We start from the raw sequence: 23,948 nt of genomic DNA on the forward strand, positions 1-23,948 counted from the left end.
GGAATCCTGTCAATCAACAGCATCAGACTCGCTGGGAACAACGACTGGGTCGTCACTCTTCAGCTCCTCCTGGCTCAGAGACAAAACTGTAATTCACATGAGCCAGCAGTTTGACATGCTTTGGGAAGCAGCGCCTCTCTGAGCTGTCATCTGTAGCACATCAAACCATCTGTTGACGGGGAAGAAAAAACAAAACGCAAACTTATGGCCACTTCAGTCTTTAGGCCAGATTTGTGAACGTTAAAACTGGGCAGCTAGGATGCAGGATGTTCCTATCATGTCAGGCATAATGTGCATCTGGTCTGATTATCGTCATTTTAAAGTCTGTTTAGAAATAGATAATATTGATTTTATTTTATTTTTTTAAATAAGGTTCCAAAAAAAACACTACAAAGGTGATACACAATAGCTGCAGGTCTCGAAAATAGTTGCAACATTTGCTCAAAAGCCTCCTGATGTTACCCGTCCTTGAAAGAAATGGATTTTAATGTGACTTTCAACAATAAAAAGCAGCAAAAAAACAGCTCAGAGAAACCACAAACGGCTTTTTTATAAAGGAAGGCTAACATAGCAAGCAAACACAAGACAAGATATACTCATGGAAATTTATTCAGCTCAGCACATTATACAATGTGAAATGAAACTTTGTCAAGAATCGACGCATTCCCAGCCCTTCAAATGGAATCTTCAGAAATGTAACAGAACTGAGAGGTTTTACACACCTTCACAACAAAAATCTTGTCATTCATTACTAAGTAAATCTCATAAAATACATTAATGGGATGATATTTACATGGACAATATAAGCAACACAACGACATCAGAAAGTAAAATACAGCTCACATTTGTTTTGGACTAAAATGCATTTAGTTGCAAGCATGTAAATAAATAGAACTTCATCATTCTCTTATAAACATAGTATTGCCTTCTAGCAGTAATTGCTCTTTTATTTGGTTCCTAAATATTTTTATTGCCCTTTACTGAACATTTTAAAGCATCGTTATATAAGTTACTGATATTGCTCCCATTCTATCAACAGACATCAGAAATATGTGCTATTAGTTGACATTCAAATAAAGTATTAAAGTTTATAAAGAACTAATCGACATGAAGTAACATAAAGTAATAGAGGAGAGTTTCATTGGTACAGATACAGAATGCTGTGACACACCAGATATCAAGGCTCCTCACTGTGGTACAAATATTTAGAGGAATAAACTAGAAGGAAGAAGAATCTGCAGAAAAGAAGATTCTGCTGAACAAACACAGAGGAAACAATAACAAATACTCACAACATACGTCCCCTAATTTCTTCTTTCTGCATAATACATTTCTCATCTTGCACTCTCCTATTTGATGTATATACTGTCAGTGGTGGAAGAATGAAAACAGAAAAGACATTAAATGACCTGATATATGTTATCTGTCCCACGCAGCCTTTAAAAGTGTAATTTACATGGCATTATCTTTGAGTTTTCACTTCTCAGCGCAGACATAACTTGTCTTCCCACACTGTTTGTTTTCTTACGGTCCTTAACTGTTCCAGGTATTTCCAAAAGATCCCTTTGACATTTCATCTGTGATGTTGATGATGGGTATTCCTCTGTGCAAACGAGACAAGGGGTCAGTTTGTAGCACGACACGGCAACATTTAGCAGGAAAAGGGAAGTGTTGGCAGTTACGCATAGATGTAAATGTGAGCCATTAAAACTTCACAGTTACAGTGGGCTGTCACTTACTTGCACCCTTCTAATGGCACTTGCACGACACCCTCATCTTCTGCCAGTATGCTCTGCTCCTCCTCCTGCAGGTTAGGATAATAGTGATTAATTTGTGGATATCAGCAGAAGTATCTCACGGTCATACGCTTGCTGGGGTGAAACAGCTGTTTCGGAGAGACATGGCAGCACCTCTTCAGCGTCCTCCAGCTTCTTCTTCTTGCTTTCTGGCATTAGGTCATCCAGCCAGCTCAACTCTCTCTTAGTGAAGAAGCAGTCCAGCAATTTCCTGATGAACACCAGAGCCAACACCTGCAGGATTACACAAGCTGAATGCTCACAAGTCCCCACGTACTGAAGGATTGTACACAGCAAAATGTATAATGTATGTATTTTATTATAATGTTCATATCTTCATATATCAATGACAAATTATCATAACTGGAATGTGTCCAGATCCCTTCATCTGCTTTTCTTTCAATTGTTTGAAGTTCTTTTCAAGTTCAAACTAAAGACCAACATTGTGTAAAATTGTGTGTATTTGTGATTACAGTGATATTTATGGTGCCAAACAAAATGTAACATGGATGTTATTAAAAAATGTTTTTGTCTGCAGTTAATTTTCTTCCTTACAATAATGTGATTCCTTTTGCGCTGTGCCTTTAAACTGACTGATCATTTCCATGATGCATCACTTGTAACAGAAGATTTGGTTTGTTTTTTCATCTTTTGTCACATTGTAAAATAAAAAAATTATCAAATTTGGTTATTTACTTTTTGATGTTACTTGGACAGCGCTGGTTAAAATAACCCATATAGTTAATATACTTTTTAATGTTTTTTTATAATTATCATCCATGCTTTGAATGGTTCCTAAATTTACAGGAAATTGATCCTGTTCTCTCTGTGCCAGTATTTCTGCATTATTACTATATTGTTATAATGTATTATTATTTATTTAATCCACAAACAGCTGCATGATGCCCTTACCATCATGGGAAAGACAATGGCTGCCTTCGAGGTCTTGATGACCCAAAGCATCACCAAACAGCTGAGCTGGATGATGGTGAAGAGGTGCACCTTCCTCAGGGGAACGTGACGTAAGTAGATGAAGTCTGGCTGGTGCTTGGCCGGCATACCAAATAATGTGAGTCGGTCGAAGAACTGCAGAGGAAATGAGACAGACAGGCGCGAACGTTTACTTGTCTCGTCATGGATCAATACTTCAACATAGAAACGTGTGAAATAGAAATGACCAATTCTAAAACTAACAACCACCAAATCATTAGAAAACTATGTAGCTCCAGGCTGATCGTCATTTAGGCTCAAAGACTGTCTGTTTTTGAGATAATGTGGAGACACTTCAGTCAGTATGAATGCTGTGTCCTGCTGAAAAATAAAACAAAACTACATTTCTACTATTTGTCAGAACATAATCCAAAAGTATTTCATCATTTTCATGAGAAGAATGATAACCGTCTTTTTTTGTTGTTGTTGATAGTACAAACTGCCATTTCCCGTCTTTGGTAAGATACAGTAATTCAAGCTGAGGGGTTTTTGTGTGTTTTTCTAAGGTGTACAAACAATTTTTAAAGAAAGTTGTACCTGAATGCCTCTCAGAGAAGACGCTCCCATGTAAAGAAATACTCCGTACAGCACGGGCATGGGAATAAACTGAAGAGGAATAAAAGAGGCACATTCACTATGAAATATCGTCACAGAGAAACACCTCAAGTCCCACGTTTACCCACGTCACCCACCTTGAGGACCGACGTCATGAAGACGGAGCTGCCCATCAGGGTGAAGATCATGAGGCCGGTAATGCGCTGCTCTCTGATCCCGAGGAATTTGGGCTGCTCCCCAGGAGCCGAGCACTCTGACTCCAGCTTCAGGCTGTTGACGTGGGAGATGGAGAGAACGGTGGCTGCTACAAACCATGGTAAGCCCATCAGAGAGCAAATGCCCAGCATAATCCCCACCATGAACAGGTCCAGGTGGTACCCGCAGCCTTTCTGGAGGGGGGCAGGCAACAGGAAAAGGAAGTACAGATGAAAACTGAGCAAATCCTGGCCTGCCTGTGCTCGACGTTACACAGCTCAGACGAAGCTTTTAGACAAGCTACCTTGAGTTTGTGTTCCTTCCTGTTGATGATGACTGCGGTGATCTGCTGGTCCATGAAGATGAGGATGGTGCAAAGCAGAGCGGGGATCACGGTTATGACGGCCGTCCACCAGGGGTTGGGACCCAGCGGGCTGATGAACCAACCTCGATCATCTCTGGTGGGCTGATAAAGGATTTGTGAAGGTTGTGTTTATTCACTTTATTAACAATTTACTTCTTTTTTTTTTCGAAAAAAAAAAAAAACAAACAAAAAAAATAAAAACAATTTACTCGCATGATTGACAAAATCAGTAATGACATTTAATTTTAAGTCTGCCTACACGTGTGAAAGATTTTATAACATGAAATTTTTCCTTCTACCTGAAAAGGGAATGTTACTATCGAGTTGAGTTTCTTTTCTTTTAACGTTGACAGAATAATTGAAAGACGGTAGGTCATTTACATTACATTGCTGAGTTATAACAGTCAAATGTGATAATACTGTATGCTGTTTAAGGTTCTTGTTTCTCAGTAAAACATGTAACCTTTCCACAATACAGCACAGTATATGTTTTACTTTGCCGTTTGAGGGTTTACACACAATCAAATGATATTACAAGGCTGACACGGGATAACACTGGAGGGTTGTGGAAACATTCTGTTTCTGTAAACTGTCCATCATTGTTGGAAGGAATTAAAGTCACAAATGTCAAAACAAAATACTCCGGCAGAATTTGTATCATTTTGTCATCAAGATGACCGACAACAAGACCATTTTGCACATCCTCTGGTTCTGGTTTGAAGTTATGATACTGTTGTAAATTGTGTGCTGGTGTTGAGTCTCTCCATTCTTTCTGTGGCCCGGATCTCAGAATGCCGGCTCTTTTCTTTTTTCTTTTTTTTTTTTATCAGTACTTCCAGTGATTCTAATTTGGGGAAGGTATGCAAACTTTTGATGATATTGGGAGCTGTACCTGTGTACTCAGACCTATGCTTTAACACCGGCTTGATAATCTGAAAACAAATGTCTCACACAAGCTCATTTATATAACTGAAAATATCTTTTGTGGTTAAACAGTAACTCTGGGTAGATAAATGAGGAACAGCTGCTTTCTTGTGGGGCAAGACTGTAGTAAATTGTAAATCTTACAGATTTTTGGTAGGTACACTACCAGATCAAAATATGACATATTACATTTAAGTAACGGCTGCAAAATAGGCTGAAACAATTCATAAGCTATCCACCTGCACACTTCTTATACTGGCTGCCTGCATTACACCTCAACCCATTTAAATGAGATGAGCTGATAAAGGGATCTCGTTGTGGGTTCGGTGGATATTAGAGACGATCACGGCAAATAAGAACTTTTAATGTGACTTGTGTTTGCCTTATGCTTACAACTCTTTAGATAGGATAACCATATCTAGAATTCATATGTTGTGTGTCATAGCTCACCTTGAATACACTGGGAACTTTGAGTTTGGGAGAAGGGATGCCCAAAGCATAGTCAACCAAGACCATAGTGAGGATAGTGAAGAAGACAGCGAAGTCGCTGATGGCAGCTCGAACCTGAGACAAGTGAACTCTGGTAATTATGACTTGAAAGGATCCTTTAATCAATTTGTGCAACAGCGTCAGGAGCATGAGGCCCTATATTGTGTTATGCTCATACAGTACTTATACTTGTCCACTAGAGTGTAGCACTGCACCATGGTACATGGCACTTTAAAAAGAGAGCATCTTTGTCTTTATGTTTGAACAATTAAATTATTACAGTGGTGTATGGATGGTGAATGATTTACTGTACCTTTGTTGGAAAGTAATTGCTGAATTTAAACTCTTTGAGGAAGGCGGACATGAAGACAGTGGAAAAGAAGAGAATGACACACCAGAAGAGAACATCGGGGACGTACGGCCCTTTAGGGCCGCAAGCGCTGCCCACAAACTCCCCTTGCTTTTCAATGCAGTCCTGGAGAGGAGAAGAGGAGACTGTCAATCACACTGACCACTATCACAGTCTGGGTTTCCACAAACAGGGTTCATAAGCTTACTTGTCAGCAAAAAAACTTACCTCGGCACAAAAAAAAAAAAAAAAAACTGCTTTTATAGTGATTTGCAGTGCAGTTTTAGTAATCCAGTATAATCCAACCCACATGCCCTTAATCTCCTCTGTTCGCTTCCTCCATCTGGAAGAGCATGCCACTTTAAGGTGGAAAAATCTAAATATATTTGAGCTCAGAATTTCTGTGACCCTGAAATTGGGTCCGTTCGATAGGAAAACATCATTAATGACTGACTTGTAGGATTTCTGTTGTTGTTGACTGGTTTCAATATTGTCTATATTGGAACTGTGCGATACCTTGACCTCCAGCGCTTCCCAATAGATTTCTGAAGCGGTGACGTTGGTGATCTCCCAGTACTTCAGGGTGCCATTGGAGGGGTCAGAAGGCTCAACGCACGAACATCTGTGGTGGCACATGAACATCTGGGTAACTTATTAATCCTTCGTCTGTGAGGGATTTCTGGTACCTCCAGGAAATGTGTGCAGTAATTACTCTGTCTTTACTTGGCACAGCGCTTTGTCCGGGACTGAGTGATCACTTACGAGTACATGGTGAGTTTGTCCAGGTTGTTGTTCTTGTTGAAGGGGTAGTAGTCCCCCAGGTAGATCAGTTTCTCCAAGGCCTCGTAGATGAAAATGATGCAGATGAGCGAAGCGAAGGCCTCTTCTGTGAAACGCGTGATGTAACAGACGAGGGAACTGGCGTCTGTGGCCACCAGTATGATACAGAGGAGCGCTGTCCACAGACCGATGCAGGTTCTCAGGGACAGATAGGACAAGCCATACTCCCTATGAGGAGATTAACAAGGCAAGTGGTTCGTCCATGTTTGAATTGTACTGATTGAATTGATTTTCATATTGAAATGAAATGCTTGATGTGCACATAATCAGCAAGCTGATCAGCGTCAGAAAATTTCATTAAAACAATGTGAAATGTATTTATAAAATGAATATGAAGATTATCTGCATACGTTTGCTGGCATACAGGAAATGAAACGTACTTGCAGAATTTGAACAATATCTTCTCGAACACAAGCACCGGCCCTGTGCTTCCTAAAATAGTGAGGGGCTGCCCAGCAAACAGGGAATAGGCTATTCCAGTCAGCGAGGCTCCAAACAGGGACTCAATTGCACTCTGGGGGAGGAGAAGGGACAAAAACGTGATTATTGACGGCCATACTGTATATCCCAAACATCTTCAACTGTACTTGGCTATAAATGCTGTCGCTCTTGATGTAGTGAAAGGTTAGTACAGTGTACAGCGCGTCTTGGCAGAACAGTGTGAACATTTGGAGGAAAAGGCGAGCGGTTTACTATGCGTCCTTCTGTTGCCTCGCCCAGTAGTCCTCCGAAGGTGATGACAGGGGACATGCAGGCACAGTAGAGGAATAAGAAAGAGGCGACACACTGCAAGCTAAAAGCATCAGTGTAGTCTGACAGGTAGTGAGGGAGCTTCCGCTTGATGTCCAGGATGAGACCGCCAAACCATCTGAGAGGGAGAAAGAAATTGACATTTCAGTCTCAATTTTGGATCTCTTTATAAAAGATGGGGGGGAAAAAGAAAAGAAATGAGTACATTTCGACAGTTTCGCTATTTAAAATGTGCCAGATTTTATTTTTTTTCCTCTTTCCCCTACGTGCTTTCTCCCCACCGCCTGCTTCCACATGTTCAACTTCTCTCAGTGTGATCGGTCCCCATGATGGAAAGCCTCGCTGCAAATAGAGATTTGGAGCTGCTATGTTTCTATGGAAACCACTTCATCACTGCAACTACAGACCAAGAAATATCTGATCAGCACCACAGTGTATATTATGAAGAAAAAAAAGACTTTTTGTTGGTTTGATTTTGAGATACTGCATACATGCTTTACATGACATTTAATATTAGAATTAAAACAAATTTTTACTTCAATAAAGCAGGAATTTGACCAAAAAAACACAACAACTCCACATTATTGTCCCTCACCTTTCAACGATTGTTAATGAAGATGCGGTAAGGATTTCAACTTTTTTGGGGTATAAAATTACCACTTTTATAACAATTACAGCTTATTAGTTCATCATTCTGACAATTTTGGTTTTTAATTCACAATCACAATGTTTATGCCCTCGGTTAGCTATAAATAATTAAAGTCCCATATTCTGAAGTCAGGAAGATGTTTTTCTATGTTCAAATGGCAATAATGTAATAATAATCAGCTCATATATGAAACACAAAAGATATTTCAATGTTCAATGAACGTGTTAACATATATACAGATCAGCCTTAATATTTTGACCAAGTCCAGTGAAGAACAATGATTATCTCTCAAGTAATCCAGGCACCTGTTACTGTGGGTTGGGAATATACTGGTACTAGAGAGCAAGTGCACTATCTACTTTAAACCTTCGTCCTCAAGGTTGATATTACTACACGAGAATAAGGATTGTTTTGGCATGTTTGAAGACAAATTGTGATTAGCAGACCACTGGGACATAGGATGGGGCATTCTGCTGTGGGAAGTATCTAATAATCTATTTATATTCTACTTCCATCCAAATATTTTGAGATTAAGCAGATCATAACAGCGAATTTGACCCAAAAGAAACCTTCATATAAACCCATGACATAAATGAAATAGAAATTTTCATTTCAAAAACAAACAGCAAACTTTGTGCGAATTTCTTGTTCATTTCAGGAAAAATGAATATGAAATTCTATCAACTGTGTGATTTTTCTTTCAAATTAAGATATTTACATGGTACCAACTATACAAAGTTGTGTTCATGACTTCCAGAATTAGTATCCTCAAGAAGCACCGTAACATCATAACCAGCTGCTTAATATTTTGTACATTCTCATTTTTCTGACTATTCAGACTAATTTCTATCAGAATCAGTATTTTGTCTGCTGGACTGAACCACACAGACCAGCCTTCCATCCCTTCATACATCAATGAGCCTTGGATGCCAATAATCATGTTGGTGTCACTTTACCATACCGAAACACAACATGTGGTTTGATGGCCTGTAGTGACATCTACAATAAATATCGCTGGTGGTTATTTCCTTGATGGGTTATACAAGTGAAGGTCAGTGAAACTACTGACTCTCAAACCCATGTCATGGTGTCTCACTCCAAAAAAAAAAAAAAAAAGACAATAACCTTGAAAACTCAGGTTTTTACATTCCATACCACTTATAGGCTATATTCCCATCAGTGTATAACAAGAGTATATTTCTTGAAATACCTTCTACACCTATTAAACAACTCGATGCACTACTTGTCAACCTGTCAGTAATTTTAGGTGTACTTACATTTTCTGTGTTGTATTTGATTGTTTCTGCAGGCTTCTATTAAAGAGATCCATTTAACTGCAGTGCGAAGCTTCGCAGGCCGAGTAGCCTGGTGGTTAATATATTCTGCACCACTATGTAATAGGCGTAATGAGTGAGAAAGCCATATATTTAATAAAATGTTTCCACTGTCAACATATTTTGAGGCGTGACTCTTACTTTCCAGTACGCTGCAGCTCTGGACCTCCGTGGCCTCCGTGCTCCTCTTCCTCCTCGCCTTCCACTAGTCCGTTTGGCAATATGTTACTTTTCTTCCTTTTTTCCTGTACAACAAATGTGTTTATTTAGATTTTTATTCAAAGATTTAAAAAAAAAAAAAGCAGACACCCAGCAGACTGAATTCCTACTGACCTGAGAAGGTACATTTTTTGGTGGCTCTATCCGGATGGACGGATCCCACTCTCCCGGAGGCAGGACCGTAACTTGATCAAGAAATTCATCAATCCCAGCAATCAGATCATTCCGGTCTTTAGCTTTGTAGGCAACATCATGGAAAACCTGAAATCAGAAGAAAAAAAAAACCCAAAGCTGTCAAATTGAACGGAATGTGGTGCAAAGTACGTGCTCCACAGTGTGTATGAAACCTGTCACATTTGTTAAACCTCAAGAGGGAACAGTGCATTCACACTTACGGATGCTTTACTAGCTCCTAACCTGCAGGTGCCTGGACGACATAAACCTTTATAATATTTACAGATCATGATAACCTCTGCAAAAAAAAATAAAAAATTGGCACACAAACTCTGAAACAGCAACTACTTTGTTATTCTCAACAAAAGATGAAATCGTGTACATCCCCGCTGAGTTCACATGTTTAATGTGATTGTAGTAAAGCTTTGTAGAAGTGGATTTCTCTCCTGACAACTTGAACTCCATTCAATAAGGAGAGCGTGAGGACCGACTAATCATAAAGAAATGTTGAGAAATGTTCCGTCACTTCAGGAATTTGCTGAGTTCTTCTGGACTGTGAATTTATGCAAAGTGCCAACTGGAGCATCTGGCTGACATTTGAAACGCGTCCATCCACTTTTCCAAAACATTCATGAATAAACAAATCCTAAAGATTGATGTGAGATGTAACAGTGAAGTCTTACCTCATCTGTCATTAACGTTGCAATGGATCTTCCAATCTCATGATACTGAAGCCCTCTGCCAAAGGGCCCTAACAGAATAAACAGGAACCTAGAAAGAAGAACACATTTTCAAATGACAAAAGGGATCAAATGTTTCCGACAAACAACAGTTTGGATTTCTTTAAAAGCTAAAGCGGTCCAGGTAAATGAACCTGCAGTAACCTTGTGGCTATTGGGACTTCAATCATCCCGTTGAGCAGGACCGCAGGAGAAAGGCGGACAAACGCCACTACCGGCTTGTTCAGGAACTCCAGCTCGCCCACCAACACGTTGCAGGCTTCAGCTCCTGCAGGGATCTTCTTCATGAAATGAAGGTCTATCTGAAAGACGAAGCAAAGCCCGGTTTTAAAAGTACCGTGTAAAAGGTCTTGATACCCTTTCTGCCTGGCTTAACATTTAAGCAGCTTTAACAATAAGAATAGTTTAAAACGCCGGCACATATAAAACGAATCATTATTTGTATTGTTTATCCTGACATTAAGCCTCACATGTAACAGTGTGGCTAAAAATAGTGCCGCTGCCCTAACTCGTAATCTGACATAACAGTCAAGATTGTCACAGAATTGTGAATGAAGTCCCGATGAAACACAAATACAAAACACAATACGTTTGTTAAATGGTGAATGGATTTCACTTGAAATTTGACATCTTAGGCAGTTCCAATATGCCGTATGTATTAAATACACTTAAATACTCAAGATGGTCACACGCCAATCAATATTTTGGCCCAAGGACACTTCACCCTATGGACTGGTTGGGATAGGGGATCAAACTGACAACCTTGGGATTGTATATTGATCATTTATGATATAATGAAAATTCAAAGCGAAACAGCGTTTTACACACATGTGTATGTCAGTATTGAAAATGTTTCCACAGCCTGAAATAAAGAATCAATCCAGACGGCGTGAATTAAACAAAACATAATGAATGCAACTCATACAATGATAATATCTTGATAAGAACAATGAAGGTGGAGCTACATAAAAAAGAAATGAAGAAACTGCAGGAGATGTGCATGCGCCTTGTGATTTTGTCCATTCAGTCCACACATTATTACAACACACTACATATGAGAGAAAACACATTTGTATTATTGCTCCAGTGAAAAGAACAAAGGACAATAAACAGTTCAAGCATTGAAGCGAACAAAAGGTCAAACTCATATTCATAATGCAAATGTCTCAGCATGGATTTCATACTTGTCTGGTCTGTGTGTGGTGCTCATCTGTGATGAAGGACCTTTTTTTTTTTTTTTTTTTTTTTTAATGCTTAACATGGTTTTAATCCTAATCTCTCACTAGATGACCTTTCCATTTAAAATACTGACAATGACCTTCATTGTTCGAAACATAATTAAATAACAGTCCGGTCTTGTTGGTCAGATATGTCACAGTTCCTCGACATGGAGTACTTTTACATGCCATACATCCTGGCAGGAATGTAGAGATATATCACTAGATTATGTATTGTTATCTGGAAATATGAGAATGCAAAAAACTCTTTATGCATCTTTGACAACTATTTACTATTATATTTGATTTAAAACAATTGATGTTGATGCATTGTTTATGCAGCACTTTCTCAAAAATACTTATTTATGTTATTGCTTTTTAAATGGCTTTGACATTTCACATGATTAACTATATTTGCATGCAGATGTTAAACCTACAAGGGACTGGTAACATGAGAGACGTGTCCAGTAGCTGGAGGTGAGGAACGCAGGGAACATGTGTATTTCACCTTGCTGAAGTCCACAGAGCTGTTCTCTCGACTGATGTCTCCTTTGGCATCCGGACTCGCTAAGTGAAACTGGGAGGACGTCATCTGACCTGAGCAATCCAAAGCAGAGAATTATAAATCTACGCCACAAACTCTTTAGCAGATTATAGAATCATTCTTTATTTACTCAAAAATGTGTTTTCTGAATATCAAGAGCGGAACAAAACATGATGGATAAAATCCACAACATGGAAATACAATTTTTTTTTTAATAGATTTTAAAACGTGGTATTGCTGTTTCAAAAAGAATTAATTAAACAAATCAATTATTATTTACTTATTCTTTTTTAGGTTTCTTCATAAAAATATATTAAAAAAAAAATTTGGGGGGTCTTTATTGAATTTGTTTATCAAGTTAATATCATTTTATTTCTACATTACAAACTAATTAACCACTTGTTTTATTCCCTCTGACATTGTGGTCATTCACACTTAAGGACTGATGATTCCGGAAAATATTACCAAAGTTAACAGTATATATTTGGAAACATAGCAAGACGATTACTCAGTAAACTCAACTTTGCTCTTTTACTCTGGTGTGAATGTGGATTATTAAAAGAAAAAAAGCAAAAAAAAAAAGAAAAGCAGTGCTTCTCTGTAAAAACAGCCTCACTGCTGAGATCACTTCCAAACTGCCTGACAGGTCTGGTTTAATTCCCGTATTCATTAAACAGCCAGGTCAAAAATAAGCACTAATTATAGTCTGGAATACCACTCACAAAGCGTGATGTGGAGCTCAACAGTGATCATTGCTTCAAAATGATCTTTAAATGCAACAACACTGGAGTCAAATTGCACATGGTTCACTAGCGGGACTTCTGATAAACCACAAAATGATTTGAACAGTTTAGTGTGCTCTGTAACTAATTTTGTCATGAGGGATATTGGCAAACCTGAAGCTTATAGTTGGCAAAGATATGGACAAAATTTGCTTCCAATTACAAGGCATGGGCTAAATTAATCCCAAAAAATCTACCAAATATTATTGGAGACCAACAGAAAAATGTATGTAGACTGGAACAAAAATATCGATCTTTGTAAGTCATTGCTTCTGTAAAACAATCAATTTTGAGTTTTTAATGTCAAAATAGTTCGTAAGAGGAGACTCATTTTTTGAGTATAAGCTGGTTGAAAAGAAAGAACACCCTTTACACCTTTCAGTTTGGTATTACTTGGTATCTGAAATATCATCAATGGCCACATCCTCAGACATACAAAATGTAATGTGCTCCAGAACAGCAGCTTGACCCCCAAACTCAGCTTAGGTAGAATAATAATGATGAGTTTTGCCAAATGTAATTGGGTCACTGGTCCTTATTTGTATTATGTTGGTCACTTGTCTCTTGTCACCTGACACATATTGGCCTCCGTAGTTGTGAAAAGGATTTTTAAAATCCTTCCAATATAATACATTCCTGTGGCTACACCGGCTTCCTCCTCTGATGTGAACACATGCTTCTCAGTTCACTGGTGAAACGAAATGATGTATGATTGTGTATGTGGCTGCTCGTCTCTCTGTTTTGGCCATGTGACGAACGGGCAAATTGACAGAGATCTTTCCTGTCCTGCCAGACAACACAGAGTGTATTTCTCTGGTGTCTGAACCGTCTCACAGCATATTTTGTCATTTAAACTCCAACGCGGTCACCGGTGCCCGGTTTTGTCTCTCACCATTTTTGTCCAGGTGGAGCTCGGATGTCCGTCGACTGATGTCAGCAAATGAGCGCACAATGGGCAGGCGATTCGCCAGCTTCTTCTGTTTCTGGTGATGGTGCTGCTTCAGCAGTGTTTCTCGCACTTTCTGCCTCAGCTCGTCTCCCAGTGGTGAGTACAGCTCCTGGTGGTCTAAGACCATGTCTAGTGTGGACACACACAGGCAGTTTATTTCAGCTTCCAGTTCAGAGACATTGTTGTCCACTGCGAGTTAAATGGCATGAATATCATTATTCAAAACGTTTTTTTAAGTTAAAATGATAGAAAATATACAGATCAACCTCATCATTGAGACCGCCTGCCTAATGGTGTGTATATCCTTCCCTTGTTTGTCCTTCTTTGATTGGTTTGAGTGCCTTCAGATAGAATTAAGGCCACCTTCACTTTTCCTAACGCTATTATTCCTGTAGTTGTGTTCTTACTTTTTGTGTCAATTAATGAGAAAGAAATTCATTGAAGCTGAGAAAAGGGGGGGGGGGGGGGGGGGGGTCTGAATGCACTGCAGGCTGGAAAACAATATCTAGACCTGCGGTTTTGGGGATGCTCTGACCCTGTTTTCTAACCATCACATTTAAATTAGTTCAAATCCTCACACTTTCCATTTTACTGCTTGTAGCACACAACTTTGAGGACAGCACTTACCGGCAATCTCTTCAATGGTATTGGCCCTCATGTCGAGCAGCACAGTGCTGTTGATAATGCAGCTGCGCAGTTCAAACAGACTGTGCAGAGACAGCGTGGCTACATAGGGTTTACTCCATCGCTCTCCTCCATCCTCCACATCCTCCTCAAACTTGAGCCACCTGTAACAGAAGTAAAGAGTTTCTGTCGGAAGCGGCACACGGACAGCAAACCGGCCCGCCGTCTGTTTCTCTCTCTCAATCTCCCATCACATTTTGCGCTAATGTCTTTTTCTCTCTTTCAGTTTTTCCGATTTTCTTCCCCTCCTTCATGATATTACTGTAAATAAAATATGTTTGATTTGCCACATTACCAGAAAAGCATAAATTGTGCGAATGACAGATAAAGATAGTCTCCATTTCCATAGTGACAGCAAAGGAGCAAAATCGTAATGTGCCAACAATTACTGCATGAATTTACGATTACTTAATGTAATAGGGATACAAACATTAGAAACCCAGCCACATCGCTCATCAGTATAAGTGGGATCACAGTCCATTCAATCAGAGCTCTCAGTAATGACATGTAAATCATGTCTGAGTGTAAATGCCATGTTGTGACATAAGAGTCGACAGTACCTGGCACTTTCCCTCCATTCGGAGTCCTCTCCATCCTTCTCGCAGATCTCATCCATCTCTGTGAAGAGGTCATGAGGAATGTGCTCTTCATCATCGTCCTCTGCTCCCAGCAGGAACTGCACCCTCTGGGATGGGGTGTCTGTCAAAACACGGCGGTTCAACTTGAGCTGCTCAATCATTTTCGCGTTCGGCTTCAGTGCATTCAGGTTCACGGCTGTGGTCGGTACCGAAAACCGGAGACTCTCTGCCCTCCACCAAAGTGAGGCTCCGATCCCTGCTTCTTCTCTTGTGTTTCATTCCATGGTGACGGTGTCTGCGATGGCTTCGGTGCCTGGTACTGCCCAAGGGCACGTGGACCCCGATGTAGAGAGTCCTATGACCTGCGAAACAACCGCGGGAGGTCAGTTCAAATCAGCCTGTAACCTACAAACATGAGGTCCACTAGTTGCCCATATTAGGTACTCAACCTTGATTTGTGCAATAATTTCACAAATAAATTGTAAGTATCACATCTGAACGTCACTTATTTGTTTATTCTTAAAAAAGGTCACTTTATTCTTTGACTTTATTGTAGCACATTAATTTTTACTATGAAACATATAACAAACTCATACCTACTGGTGCATTAATGATCTCATATCATGTATTTAATCTAATATCACCCGTTCTTTTGCATTACAGCAGTACTGTCTATCCTTCCTTTATACTTGTTTTATTCAATAATCAATAGAGCTTCTTGTAGCTGGAGCCAGTTCTCGCAGAAAATGGGCAGAAAACAGGGTATAACCTTTCATAACATGCTCGTGCATGCAGGCACACACACATTTAGCTCACTCACACGATGATGTTTGATCCAATATTGAACTGAACGATGATGAATCACTTCAAATCACACTGCACAGCATCACATTGTATTACATAAATTCTTTTGTATTGTACTACATGTTATAGCAATGTATCTCTCATACAGTATTATTACATTGTTTGTTCGTGTTTCAACGTCACTGAACTTACATTCTCAATATCGTATATTGAGAGTATATCTCAATATCATATGCCTTTAAATCAGTGGCCTAATCTTTACACACATAAGGGTTTGTAAGCTGTGTTGAACAATGTTTGTGGTTGTTTTGTCTGCAGGTATGAGACGGCGTGAGTAAGAGAAAAAGAGAGGAGGAGAGCGAGCGTGTCCTTTTGCACTAAAGTCAGCCCACTCAGCTCTCTGCAGTACGAGGACTCTGGTACACACAGTGCTCTGCAGCTACACCAACATGTTCATTTTACAAGTAGTTTCACTTAACGTCTGCTGTGGTTTTTAATATCGTTTTTTTATGTGTGAGTTCGTGAATCCAAATTACTCTTTTCTTTTCCACTGGACATGAGTTAATATCTCTCTACAGGTGTCTTGCTGTACCGCAGAAGCTTATAGCCAGGACTTTATACTCTCTTGCTTGTACAGGACCTACAAACTCTTTATCAGCTCAGATCAGCTTCGGCTTAAAGGGATAACTCACGCGAGCTCATTTTTAACTTGCACTTCCACAACTTCAGAAATGGTGAAGCCGTGTATCTGTGTGCAGAGGTAGATAACAAGCTCCCAGTTTTTAGTATCCAAAGTCTGATTCTTTTGTTTTGATTGTAGGTTTTACAGTGATGTTCAAATTACTGTTGCGAACTCGGCTCACCCACAGTTTCTGCCTCCCACTCTGCTCCTATCTATTATCTGTTTAAAAAAAATAAATAAAAGGCTGTCAAGAGGAAAACAGCAGTTGTGAGGACAGAGTGGGCGGACTCAGCTGCAGCAGCCCTTCACTGCTTCGTGCGCTCAGTGTTTTCAAATGCATTTATTGTCCACCCAGGTACCTTCAAGATCCTCCTGCTCAAAGTTGGTTCCCTGTTGGGAGCGTGTTCCTCCTCTGTCCACCACAGCCTCATCTTCGTTCCTCTGTTAGGCACATAGAAACACAGGGGACGTTCTGATCATTTCATACAGTATTGTACTGCTGCTCAGCACCATCTTGAGGAAGAAGAAGAAGAAGAAGAAGAAGAAGAAGAAGAAGAAGAAGAAGAAGAAGAAGAAGAAGAAGAAGAAGAAGAAGAAGAAGAAGAAGAAGAAGAAGAAGAAGAAGAAGAAAAAGAAGAAAAAGAAGAAAAAGAAGAAAAAGAAGAAGAAGAAGCAACATAGCAGAAAGCAGTCTCATTCCTCCTCGTACCCCAACGCCGCCTGATCGAAGCAGGAAGCGAGATATTTGTTGACTTGGTGTTCCTTGACAGCCGAGTGCATTGTGAACAAACACCAACTGAATAGCACAGTTGCCGTGGCAACTAATTGTATGTCTTATCTTTGGGAGGAAAGAGTAACATCTGAGTCCAAACAAAAAGCTTTTCATCATGGAAACAAAAAATTCCCCTCCTAGAATAAAACGTTTGTTTCTGTGCAAGATGTTTCTTGTGCAGCCACTTGTTCTGTTAAAAGGAAACTTAGTGGAGCAAACACCTTGGCTTTGAACAAAAAAAAAAAAAAAAAAAAAGTAAAAGACTGTTTCCTGAACTGTTTGTTTTTGTTCTTTGAATACATGAAATTATGAACTTATCAAACTATCATTTGTAGTCACGTCACTTCTCTGGCAGCATGTGAATCAAATTGTACTGATAAGCCCAACTAAATAAATCTTCTTTTCTTTGTCATTGTTTGATGATAACATCTTACCTTTTCTTTGCATAATTGCAATTCTTAGCAGTTGTTGCACTCTAAAAAACCAATATTACAATAGCTAATATTAAGCCCAGCTTGTCAAATTGACTGATTTCTGCATGTTTGCGCTGTCTCGTAACTCTGCTTTCTCATACTTATCCTAAGCACTGCATGCTTGAATAACTCAAAAGAGCTGGAATTCTGTAGTTGATTAGATTCAAATCTCCGAGAAATCCAGCAGCCTGTGGTGTGAATGTCTGCTTGTTTATGTAATACTTGTGAAAGAACATGCCAATGAGGAGGTGGTGATAAAGAATCAATAAAAGCAGCAGAAAACACGATCTGTCATTTTACTTCGACAGTAAAAATGCATCAGTTTGATGAGTTTCATCAGAGGTTTGAAACTTTATCGTGAGCGCCAACATGTGACCCTGCAAAAATACTCCAAACTAATTCATACAGCTCTTAAATTCTACTGAGAAACATATAAGAATGCAGAAGCAGAGTTGCTGTAAATCAGTGGATCTAAACTTCTTTTTTCTTCCGGGGCGCTCCCTAGATTGCCTCTTAAAAAGGGGACGAGAAGTGATCTCTGATTTCGAAACATTGCAGTGAAGAAAAATGCTTTCAAACATACCCACTCTGAACGGCATACAAAAGCAGAAGCATTTCATATAGAAAAACAATTTTCCGGGTTCGCTCTCGACTTAAGAACACGTGTGATTGTGCTTTGACAGCCTCAGACTAATGGCTGGTGTCCTCCACCAACAAGGGGGTCCCAGAGTCGGGTACCACTGCACACATTATGCACACTGAGCTGACATTACATGCACGTGCGCATAAAAACCAGCAAGTGTTTGCACCGCAGACAAAAGTCCTGAGTATAATTGAAACTCCTTCTTATTCCTTTAGATTTGAACATCGATGCTCCCATGTTAAATAATTCAGAGAACAATTATCACATAAAGTTTCAATAAATGTAAAAACTGTAAACAAGTAGCACAATTGTGTCCTGTGATAACCTAAAGCATATCAGCACCTCCTCCAGAGCTGACTAATTACCATGTTACATGTTGTTTGTTTATTCAGCAGAATGACCAAAGTGTTAACACCACAATCTGTACTTCCACGGGATGTTATCCATATTTATTCATAGGAGCTGGACATGTGAGACTGCAGACGAAAACAGAATGATTCTTTTCATTGTGGTTTATGCTTGTAGCACTCAGTTTATTCTGAAAAATCACATGTATATATGTATATACTAATAATAGGAAAGAAAAAAATCGTCATCCCGTCTGCAAACATTCATCAATGTGAACAAGCTGTGAAACGTCTGGATAAATACAGTAAATCTACTTATCAGAGCGTGGCACGCCGCTAAATAGTTTTATATTGATTTCAAGAGTAAGACACATTTAACACTGATATTTACTATGAACCAGCAGCAGGAAAACAAACACATGGCTGCCTTTGCTGCTGGTGAGAGTGCTACAGTCATTTGGACTAAAGATTATCAGGAGATTTTAAAGCACCTTTTGAAACACGATTGTCTTTTTCTCTAAACAGCAGCGTTTCTCTCATCCGTCTTGACCAGCAGTTGACCATCAAAGCATTATGATTGTGAAGGCCACGGTTTTTTCACAGCTGCAGTGACACACGGGCTGGCAGAGCCACGAGGGTGATGTTGATAATCTGTCTGTACAAAAACATCATCCACAGATCAGCGTCCCAGGTCAGATTAAACCGCCAGTGTTTGATACGAACACACCGGCCACATTAGCTCATATTAAATATTTACTGTGCTCATTTACAAGGCACGAATTCATGCCATCAGTAATATTGCCGGATGATAGTATAATTTTTTCCCAGAAAAAAAATAAATAGATAAATAAAACCCTTGTGGAAAAAACATTTTAGTGTAATCACAGTGCTGCATAATCAGTCAAACAGACTCAGAGGCTACTGTCATGATGATGGTGTATCAATCAGATGGACACATAAACTCATGTAGTAGTTGCTCTGTTTTTGTGTACTTTTAAGAAGCTTCCCATGCAAAGACCTGCTGACACGTCAACGCTTAGCACGAGAGACTGAAATGGGATTTCCAGACGACTCAAAAGATATTTGAAAGAGCTCAAATGAACAACCAGAGCAAACTAGGATCAAAAGAACAAAACTATAAGTACATATTGTCTTGTGACACACACACACACACACACACACACACACACACACACACACACACACACACACACACACACACACACACACACACACACACACACACACACACACACAGCCACACACACACACACACACGCACACACACACTGCCTGCTGCTTTTGAAACTAATAATCTCCTAACCAGAGACATCATGTTTAAGGACTGGCACACCACACAGCTGAAGAGATTTCACAGGATGTGGCTCATACTTGGATCTGATTGCTACAGATGGCTGTGGCAAATTTCGAAACCATCAGTGGCAGCAATATCATTAACTGCACCGGCTTTCGTGTGGCAAAAAAAAAAATGCACCGTAATCCTTAAATGTTTCTGCATCCGAAACGTCAACATCCTGCAAAAAGGACACATTAGGACTGAAATTTAGCTTTTCATTGCTGCGATTTAAGTTGCTTCACAGCTTTGATCTCTCATTTTGCCACTTCCAATGCTTCAATCTCTCCAAACTGTAGAAAAAAAAAATATTTTTAAGATTTTGTGCTTGATCATTCAGACATTATTGTCTCTGGATATAAATTACTACCTTACAACGCCACTCACATGTCACACGTCCAAACAACCTGAATTGGTCTTCATCAGGCAAACATGTCATACCAGTGAAGTATTGACGCAGTAACCATGACAGTTTTCTGCCCTACCTGGTTGTTGAATGCCCAAGGAACCTCTGAGTATCCAGTATGCATGAGCTCTCCTTCTCCGTCCTCTGCCGTTAGGTCAGTTTACACAGAGCTGAGCCCTGAGTGCTTTCCTGCTGCTCTGCTCTCCACCATGTCTCATTGAGGCTGATGCTCTTCTCTTGTGTCAAACAACTGTAATTTGTGATTGAGCATCTATCAACAGTGCCACCTCTCTCTCATCACGAGATTACAATTGTGACATCATCGCTGCTGCTGAGCAGCATCTTATCAGAGGGAAAGCCTGGTTTATACCGTATTTCCTCTCTCTCACTCTCTCTCTCTCTCTCTCTCTCTCTCTCGCTCGCTCGCTCGCTCGCTCTATCTCATGTAAATATGAAGTAAAAAGCTGCCAAAATGACTGCAGCCTGCTATGAAATGAACTGTGTTGACACAAATGGTGTGTTCTGATGAGATATAGTGACTATTCTCCCTGACTTTGCTTTTTTTTTTTTTTTTCTTTGAAAGTTTTTCTGAGTGCAATCAGTCACAGATCCTAACGGAGTCTGGCGTTCACATCCAAGAAACAACTCACCAAACTTCTACGTCTTACAGATGAACCCAAGGAAGAATTGACCTGCAAAATAAGACATCATTGCATTAGTTGAACAGGAGGTGTTTTTTTTTATATGGTTTTATTTTTGTGTAAACTAGAGTGCTTCAACAATTCACTCAAAATCCTCACAGTCAGATGAAAGATGATGGAGTTCAGTGGTTCTCAAAACCTATACAGTAAATACCAGCTCGGTAAATGTTCCAAGTATCACTACTGTGGCCAACCTGGACAAACATTGGTGGACATTTACCCAATTACCTATGAATAGCTCACAAAATGACACATGTTCACTCATATGAGGATTATTTGTTAATAGTTTTTGCCAAACTAATCAATATTTCATTTAAATATAATTTTAATCGTTTGTTTGAATCTTTTGAAGAATAATTCAGTTTAGAACTATAAAGTAAGCTAGAGTGCAAAGCCAACAGTTGTGAAAGTTGTAAATGTATAAAAAGACCAGATATTTCAAATTAAAACCATCCAGCCAGAAGGAGACCATGGTTTCAGCTCAACACAGCGGGCTCATCCTCCCACCGCCTGACAACCTTTGAACTGGATCCATAAATGTCCAGTGATTTTTAAAGGTCTTGCTGCGACTCTCCAATTCAAAGTCAACACTATACGACTGGCTCAAAAAGCCACATCAGGGCAAAGACTCTCAGTTTTTCCACTGAATGTGTTTTGGTATAAACAAGTAGTGGATAATGACAGTAAATCTACTGCAAAATGATCAGCAAAGATGAATAAGCATGTGCTCTCATCTCTCTGAGAACATCCCCATTTAGACTTTATGTTTTTTTTTCATCTGGACTATATCCAATTATATCTCTAAAAGAAATGTTACAGCTGAGTTTGACTCAGTGAGGATGTCTGTGGGTGAAGAAGCTGCTTGCATATAGATCACAGCAGCCTGTGAGGCTATGTGAGTGAGACTTCACCTCTATTTTGCTGGATTTTATGTAAATATGATACGTTTACATAATGATACAAGGTCCCTTCTGTTGTTTACTGCATTAACAGGACATCTGTCCGCCGGGATTTTTTCATATATGAAATGATAAATCACAGAGTAACTGAACGTCACAACCACAACGTGATGTCATGTAAAAAGTAATGATAATAAATGACGGAAAACCCGCATATGGACACACAAAGAACCAACATAATGTCCCAGGGGAATCAACAACTTTAACAGGTGCTTCTCAAGCTACCAAAGAATACAGTAAGACATTCAGAAATAATTAATCAATGTTCATCACATTTCATTTTGTGTGAGAAGGGCTCAGCAGGTGAAGGAGAACTGATTAAAGCTCCACAGGTAGCTCCTTTAACTCAGCACCTCGAATCATGAATCTAACATGTCAAGTCTGCCTCCTCAGCACTTTTTTTTTTTCTTTTCTTTTCAATAAAGGTTTCACACAAACTAAAGCCTGGCACGCGTCCTGCAAGATTATTCTCAGTGATAAAACATGTGCCCTAAAAGAGAAGAGAGAGAAGTCTTTACCGATGGCAGCAGCGGCTCTATCTGAGCACCGTGATCCGTGGTTCCCATCCTCCTCCTCCTCCCCCGGCGGCTCAGCCCGTCCTGCGAATGGAGCAGTGACCTCCACTGTGTGTTATCCACAGGTGTAGCAGTAACTGAGCGAGCACACACTGCAGTCACATGTGTATATGATGGGGGGACGCTGCAGCCTGGTGATTAGCGCCTCTCAGGAAACATGCGCGTCTCCGCTGGAGGACGGACTCGTCACTCCGAGAGGAGAGGAGAGGAGAGGAGAGGAGAGGAGAGGATGGTGGAAAGCTTGACAATCAGCTGAAAAAAAAAAAAAAAAAAAAACATCCCGGTGTTTTAGTCTCACTTTGTAAATAGTGCTCTCTGTTCTTTGTTACATAACCATCTCATTCAACGTGATAATGTTTTTTTTAAGAGCAAAAAAAAAAAAAAAGCTCCTTTCCCACTCACTGCAGACGCTGAGTGTTTTTAAATACAAATTTAAATCTCTTCTTAATTAATTGCTCCTGATTACTAGTTACACACTGTGGTGGTCACTGTCTCCCCACACAATGGGAAGGCCCCCTTTTGCAAAACTTGATGTGTGGAATTTGCATGTTCTCCACATGGTTGGATGGATGGATGGATGGATGGATGGATGGATGGATACACATTCAAGTGGTGGCGCAAAATGTATCTTATACACTTAATGCTCAAAATATGACTTCAATTATAAAATCACTCCTTAATCGTTTGTTCCAAGCAGCTTTACAGTTTTTTGTTTTTATTCGATCAGGTGTGTGTGTGTGTGTGCGTGTGTGTGTGTGTGCGTGTGTGTGTGTGTGTGTGTGAGAGAGAGAGAGAGAGAGAGAGAGAGAGAGAGAGAGAGAGAGAGAGAGAGAGAGAGGCCCTTGTGCGCTTATTTGGGCAATGAGATCCGGTGTGTCCAGAGGAAAGTCTCGCCTTCTAATGACATCCTCACCTTCAACTCCTTTTGCAAAGGAGTGTGTGACTGCCTCTCTGGCGCATTTCCTCCTTTGTCCATGGCGCTGCTCCAACATCAGCTCCATCATGTGGACATTTACATGAGTTGTGTTGAAGTTGCTGAATTTGAGGATGGGAAAGCCTCCACGGGGAAAGCATTTGGTCCACTTTACAGTTAAAGGCTTCATGTTTATC

General features: G+C 39.8%; 1 protein-coding gene across 2 annotated transcripts; it reads right to left on the minus strand.

Moving 5' to 3' along the window:
* Positions 1-592: 592 nt before the first annotated feature.
* Positions 593-23,045, minus strand: slc4a10b (solute carrier family 4 member 10b). Of its 2 annotated transcripts, XM_080478401.1 has the most exons (25): positions 22,782-23,045; positions 21,254-21,295; positions 16,968-17,049; positions 15,332-15,484; positions 15,105-15,243; positions 14,488-14,648; positions 13,804-13,989; positions 12,094-12,182; positions 10,513-10,670; positions 10,312-10,399; positions 9,569-9,715; positions 9,377-9,480; positions 7,196-7,370; positions 6,883-7,016; positions 6,425-6,670; positions 6,179-6,284; positions 5,627-5,788; positions 5,275-5,388; positions 3,841-4,002; positions 3,479-3,730; positions 3,324-3,392; positions 2,709-2,882; positions 1,911-2,030; positions 1,740-1,804; positions 593-1,603 (listed from the first exon to the last, which is right to left on the minus strand). In XM_080478401.1, the coding sequence occupies exons 1-25, from the start codon at positions 22,827-22,829 to the stop codon at positions 1,534-1,536; spliced, it is 3,246 nt and encodes a 1,081-aa protein (XP_080334527.1). In that variant the 5' UTR covers positions 22,830-23,045; the 3' UTR covers positions 593-1,533. The 2 variants fall into 2 exon arrangements, with proteins under 2 accessions (XP_080334527.1, XP_080334528.1); XM_080478402.1 differs by lacking the exons at positions 21,254-21,295; positions 22,782-23,045 and adding an exon at positions 20,683-20,943.
* Between the last annotated feature and the right edge of the window lie 903 nt (positions 23,046-23,948).

The sequence above is a fragment of the Lipophrys pholis genome (genome assembly GCF_963383615.2).
Source record: "Lipophrys pholis genome assembly, chromosome: 13".
Taxonomy (NCBI): Eukaryota; Metazoa; Chordata; class Actinopteri; order Blenniiformes; family Blenniidae; genus Lipophrys; species Lipophrys pholis.